Source organism: Jatropha curcas, chromosome 9 (genome assembly GCF_041381405.1).
Source record: "Jatropha curcas cultivar XTBG-Jc1 chromosome 9, XTBG_Jcur_1.0, whole genome shotgun sequence".
Classification (NCBI taxonomy): domain Eukaryota; kingdom Viridiplantae; phylum Streptophyta; class Magnoliopsida; order Malpighiales; family Euphorbiaceae; genus Jatropha; species Jatropha curcas.
The window spans coordinates 23,048,542-23,055,498 of NC_143159.1; the positions used below are offsets into that span (position 1 = coordinate 23,048,542).

The window sequence follows — 6,957 nt, forward strand, 5'->3', positions numbered from 1 at the left end:
ACACTAAAACAAATCCAGAAAACGATGACGTTGCAGCTCTCTAAGGCTTGCAGGGGTCAAATTCACTTTATGCCATCCTCTTAATGTGTACCTTATCCTCTCTTAATCACCGTCAAATGTTTATCAGTCAGAAAATCGTTATTATCTTGTTGACATTGGACGGTCCAGATTTGAGAATTAGATAAGATGTATGGACGCATGTGTTGTAGTTATTGAGTGTATAAAAATAGTGGAAAAGGAAAGAAGGGTCTAGTGTTTAGTTACTCTTACCGAAGCGAAAACACATAAAAGGAAGCAATGTATATATGTATATAAAAGAAAAGAAAATCCGAATTTCCGCCATAAAAGCAACAGCAAAGCTCCCTAACTATTTTAACTGAGAAGCAGATGCAACCGACACCTTCTAGTACTGGAGCTGGAGGCGGTGGCGGCGGCGGTGGTGGCGGCGAACTAAATCGAGGTGGCCTTGGGCTTGCGCGTTTCCGTTCAGCTCCGGCAAATTGGTTAGAAGCACTTCTAGAAGAAGGAGAAGAAGGAGAAGATGACCCATTAAAGCCAAACCAGACCTTGACTCAGTTACTTTCATCAAACACTCCTACAAGTAGAAATTCCGTTCCTTTTGGTACTTCTTCGGTTGAACCGGGTAATTTTTTTGAACCGGCAGATTTTCAAAGGCAAAACAGCTCTCCTGCTGATTTTCTTGGAAATTCTGGGATTGGAAGTGATGGGTATTTTTCTAATTTCGGAATTCCGTCGAATTATGATTACATGTCACCAAATATGGATGTTTCGTCATCCAGTTCTAAACGGGCTAGAGATGTTGAGTTGCATCATTCTTCATCGGCTAAATATCCATCTTCATTGGTAAGTATAATTTCAAATTTTCTATTGCCATTTGCTTTTAGTAATTTGTATTGTCTTTTTCTTCTAGTATTTTGATAACTTTAAGTGGGATTATTGAATTTTTGAAGAATTTGATTATTTTGTGATAATTTGTGAAGTTTTAACTGATCTTTTATTCTGTAATATTGTGTTTTGCTGTTTTCCATTTTATGTTTTTTTATTATTATTTTATTTTTATTTTTGGTAGAAAGGAGAGCAAAGTGGACAGTCACCTGGTGGGATGTCTAGTTTGATTGAAATGGAGATGGAGAAGATAATGGAGGACTCGGTGCCTTGTAGAGTTAGGGCGAAGCGAGGTTGCGCCACACATCCAAGGAGTATTGCAGAGAGGGTAAGCTCTATTTGCTACATTTTTCATTTATGGTTTAAGTGTTTGATTTTAGTCCTCAAAACGCTTTTATCTTTTCATGATTTAATTAGGTGCGAAGAACTCGAATTAGTGACAGGATAAGGAAGCTTCAAGAACTTGTGCCTAACATGGATAAGGTAAATTATTCATTCTTGTAAAAGTTCTATTGACAAATCGAAGTTATATGGAATGACAGGAAGAGAATTTATTGCCAACATTACTATTTGGATACTTGTTTCAATGGCTAAATGAAAATCTCCTATGGGTGATTCGTATGCTTAGTATATATATGTGGGCTTATCAAAATAATTAGGTACTTCAGTTTTTAATTTACAACTCATGAGTGGAAGTTCCGTATTCCTCTATTTTAAATCGATTTGTTTCATATATGATTTTATGTGAGGATTCAGAATCATGGTAGTGGTTTTGACACTAAACTATGATACTACTATTTGCATTTCACTTTCTATTGATCCATTCCTTGCATGTGTATCTTTGTCGAGCTTGCAGTGCCCTAAGAATGGAATAACAATTAATGCAAAAGGATGTGTGCAGTTAGGTGCTGGAACCAAATTAAACTGGACAAAAATCTAGACATTCTCAATAGCTGTCCCTTCAATAAGGTTCAAATAGAGAATATAGTCATAGAATCCTACACTCATGAGAGTGTATCATCTCTTTTCAAGTGAATTTATTGATTGCTGCTCTTTTTATAATGTAAATCAATGTGGAAGGAGGAAAATTTCTAGTAGAGATCATGCCCTTGTAATTTGAATAACAAGGAATAATTTATTAGATTAAAAGAATATAGTAGCATCACTTACATAGCTTAATTTCATCCCTAACACTAACAAGTAAAAGAGGGTTATTAAGCTGTAACATCAAGATTTTATTGATGAAAACAATTTTGTTTTAGTGGTCTGTGTGTGGAAAATACATACAACTATGAATAAAAAAAAAAAAAAAAAAAATTGACAATTTGGATTGCGCCAAAATTCTTGAACAATAATTGATTTATAAGGCATTCTCAATGGAACTTACAAAAAATACAATGAGATTTTACTCTAGCTGTACATTATGTCATTTATCTGAAACTATGCATTCTCTGCGTAGCTGCATCTTGATTATACCCTAGGTCTTTGTTTATATTTTTGTTATTTGATTATACATTCCCCATTAAGTGTTGAAGAGGTAAATTTAGGAGTGCAAAGGTGTTGGCTATAATGTGGTGCCATTAGAATAGAGAGGAGGCCTATCTTTGCTTTTCATTTATTAAATTGATGGTGTTTTAATGAAGTATATAGAAGTTCAGAGAATGCTAAAATACATATAGCAATTTGTTTTTGGTTAGTATTTTTTTTTCATAGGTCTAAAAATATCCACACACACACACACACACACATACCGTAAAAGTATAGTGCTTCTTTTTCATTTTTCCCCGTATCTGAATCTCATTATTATTTATCTTGTTCTTGCATAATGAGGAGCATTCTATAACAAGTAGATCATGCTTTTGTCTTCACCTTTGCCTTTTAGTGGACAGTTACATGGACAAAGGAAAAGTAAAGGAAGCATTACTTGTTTGTAATTTGTCATAGCTAGTTGAGAGTGGTTTGATTTCTTAAGGACCCTTAAAGAGGACATTTTTGGGATATTTTGTGTGTTTTTCCTTGAATTTGTTGAATGTTAAGAAGAATTCCACAATCTCCTCTCTAGTGGATTTTTTTTTTTTTTCAAGTTTTGGAAATTGATGAGAAATTAGTATATATATATATATATATATATATATATATATTATATAGTGTTTAAATGAATTAGAAATATTGAATTCATTTTTAATTCTAGTTAGAATTCATCAAAAATGAATATTTGATATATATGATATAACTTGGTATAATTTTATAATTGAAATTCATTTATCGTCATTTCTTGAACTACCCTTAATAGCAATTTTAAAAATCGTAACTTTCAACTCTATCAAAAAAATTCTTATACTTAACATCAAATAATAAATATATAAACCAATTAACAATATCAAAAAAAATTCTTATACTTAATAACAATTAATAAATATAACTAAATTAACAATTTTTGTTTTAATTAAACAAATTTTTCCGTTAAAAAAAAAACTCAAGTGTGCCAAAGAAAGAAAGAAAAAAATAGTACAAACATAAGTAGAGAAAGGTGGATGTGCATAGTAAGAATAATCCCATGCGTTTTGAATCTATTTGCAAATAGAGAGAGGATAGGGAAAAAGAGTTTTTTGTGCTATGGGCATTTTAGTCCAAAACTGTTAAATTTTATGGAGTTTCATTTCAAATTGCATCAAATTTTGATAGAATTGATGTTTTAGTTAGAACCAATTCCACAAAATTGAGTTCTTTTAACCAAAAAATAAAACATGGAAATTCAATTCATTTGCACCAACTTTTGTGGAATTCATTTAAACCCAACACTATGATATCCAATTTCTCAAAGATTTTAATGTTGCCTTAACATATTTGTAGAATTAAAAGAATTAATTTAAAATTGACAATTGTTGAAAAGGGAATAAAACTTGCCTACACCCTATCTATGAAACTATATATAGACTAAACCAATCACAATAGAGATTTTTTTAAAAATTTGTCCCTAGTTTATCTTTTTTTCCTAGTGAATGTTTAGATTTGCCCTTCTTTCCAAAAAAAGAACTTTTCATTGATTTGGTCCAGGGGTTGGCTATGGACTGGGTCTGGATAAGTCATCCCTTGAAAAGTATTTTCTAAAATTGATAATTTCCTTAATTATTTAAAGTGATCTATCCATTTCACTCTGCCCAAATTGCGAAATATTTACAAAAGATTATATCTTTATGTTCCTTTTCTTAATCATTTGTATACTTGCTACTATAATGAACCTTTATTCTTCCTTTGAATTTTAGTTCATCAAAGCACTTGGATCTTAGCAAGCATTGTAAACAAACTTGTTATATGCAAGGTACAACATTTTTTCAATCTCGTTCGTCAGAGAGCATGGGAGAGAGATAGACAGAGAGAGAGAGAGCAAGAAAAACAACTTTCTTACAAGTAATTCCCACACAATCATTATTTTGGGACTAACTATGTGTGCTAATTGTGAAGTAGGTCATGTTAACAAGTTGATGAGAAACCTTATGAAATTGTCTTAACGTTTCTTAGATATGAGATTCCACGAAGTGGAAAAATATATGATAGTTGCTGCCCAATGCAAATAATTTGAGCTTTTACTTTTAGTGAGTTTGAGTGTGTATAGTGGAGGGAGAAAGAAACATAAGGGAAAATGTGTTTACATTTGCTCGATGCTGTACATATGTATCAACTTGTTAGGTTGTTATGCTTATATTGATATAGATACTCTTTTTATTCTACGAAGTACATTTTAGTAGAAATAATCAATAAACACACAAATTAGAAAAGAATAACAAAAGAACACAGGACTCTCATGTGGTTTGGCAAGTGCTCCAATGTCCATGATAATCGCCTGTTTGTATTTCACTATGCAAATAGAGGGAGTATTGTAGCCTATCTATAGTCACCAGGAAGAACTTAATACAAATAGGAAACATAATCATTCTCCAATAATGAAAGAGACGTCAACTGTTTTGTACCCCAAGAGCGTTGCCTACGCATTTCTGACTACCTTTTGATGGGTGAAAGGAAAATAAAGTTGTTGGGATATCCCGTGTCAGAAATCCCACATTGAACAAAGATAGAATAATGAGGGGAATATAAATGAGGACTCATAAACTCATTGCACTAAGTTTCCTCATATGTTGGGTAAATTATTTTAACAGTCATAGTTTCGATAACCGAATTCGAGTAAACTCATGTTGAAATGAAAATCAAAGTTTAGTGACTGAAAAATGACAAATTGAAATTATATAACCTTAATGAAACCAATTAGGTAACCATTTATATAATTTATCCCTCATATGGTTCATGAAGTAAATCTCCCAAGGTTATGATGGTTCATGAAGTAAATCTCCCAAGGTTATGTAAACTTTCAGTTGCACAAATTTGTGATTTTGGATAAGAATGTTTGGAATTTCTTAGTAGTACAATAGCACCAGTTAATTGTGCCTGATCCTTATATTTTGTGTGGTTCTGATGACAAGTCCAATTTTGGGAAAAGGGAAAAAAAAAAAAAAAAAAAAAGAAATCGACCACTAAATTCATAAGCCCTTTTTTTACCTGGATTCTCATGTTATTTGTACACGGATCATTATAATTTGCTGAATCTGGGAGTTAGTTTTATAAAATTTACTTTTCAATCATTGATTTTGGATTACTTTCTTTCAGCAAACGAACACTGCAGATATGTTAGATGAGGCAGTGGAATATGTTAAGTTTCTTCAGATGCAAATTCAGGTATTCCCTACTTGGAAATTGTGTCAGATCCAGAATACTTCATTTAGTTTCTAAGATTCTTGTGAAGAAATCAGCTTTGAAAAACTAAATCCTTTTCTGCGAGTCACAAAAACCAAAATGTTAAATTAAGGAAATATTAGTATTTGCAACTGATACACAGTGAAACATGACAGGAGCTCACAGAACATCAAAGGAAATGCACATGCATTGCCAAAGAATAACAGGAAGAAGGTACCACCTACCTCCTGTTTACTGTAATTATCAAATCTATGAAATTTTCTCCCGTGGTCCTTTGCAAAATCCATTATATGTTATTACAAGATTTATCATCTTCTGGATCACAATTCTGCACATTTATGTAGATGAAAGCCTGTCATGAAGGTTACACGTCTATAGAGTCTATGTTCAAGGATTACTGCTTCATCGTGGAAAAAATTCCTCTCTGAAGTTCACTTGGTAGTTGTAAAATATTGTACACAATAATATATTTTTCAAGGTAGTACTCATCATGCTTCTATATTCATTATATTATTCTTCGTATGATGCCATATGTTTAGAAATCTGTATTTTATTGAACCATCTATTTGCATACCAAGAAGCATTCAATAAATTCTTTGGCTGATAATTCATACAAGCATTCAATAAATTCTTTGGCTGATAGTTCAAATGTCTTTACTTACTCTCTAGCTCAAAATTACAATTTATGGTCCATTCTCAATAGCGTCCTTGCTCTTTTCTCGGACAGAATGAAGATTTCAGGTGAGAATTATCTACATGAGTTCTATTTATAATGGGTTTTTTTTTTAAAAAAATTAATTTTGTAGAATTGTTGCACTTGTTATTGTTATATTAACTTTTTTCTGATTGGTTCTTTTACGTAATAGTAATTATGATACCTTGTATCAAGTAAATGGTACTTTTCTTAATCTCTTTTCCTTTAAGACTTCGCATTGACATTTTGTGTAAAAAATGGGATTAGTTTGCTATTTAGCCGAATTAACTTAGCTTAGAACTGAGCAATCCCAAGTTAGTTTGCAATTATAAGATTAGAAGTGCGATTGATGTTTTTTCTGTAATTCTATGTGCATTATTGATTAGATTGCCAAGAGCCAGAGTTTCCTATGACTCATGTTCATTTTTATTCTTTGACGCACTGTTTGATATAAATAAATTTAAAATGTGAAATTCATCTTAAAATGAATTCTAGATAAAATTCATTTGCAAATGAATTTTCCATGTTTGGAATAAATTCAAAATTGAAAATTCATTTGTTTTTATTTCCTAGAATACTCTTGGCATGATAATTTTAGAAGGCTGAGA

The 6,957-nt window shown here is 31.7% G+C and overlaps 1 protein-coding gene across 1 annotated transcript; it reads left to right on the top strand.

The window, feature by feature from the left end:
- Positions 1-251: 251 nt before the first annotated feature.
- LOC105636736 (transcription factor bHLH81) lies at positions 252-6,262 on the top strand. Its single transcript, XM_012220080.4, has 6 exons — positions 252-864; positions 1,091-1,234; positions 1,324-1,389; positions 5,569-5,637; positions 5,811-5,868; positions 6,000-6,262. Exons 1-5 carry the CDS (start codon positions 388-390, stop codon positions 5,856-5,858), a joined length of 804 nt encoding a protein of 267 aa, XP_012075470.1. The 5' UTR covers positions 252-387; the 3' UTR covers positions 5,859-5,868; positions 6,000-6,262.
- Positions 6,263-6,957: the final 695 nt, after the last annotated feature.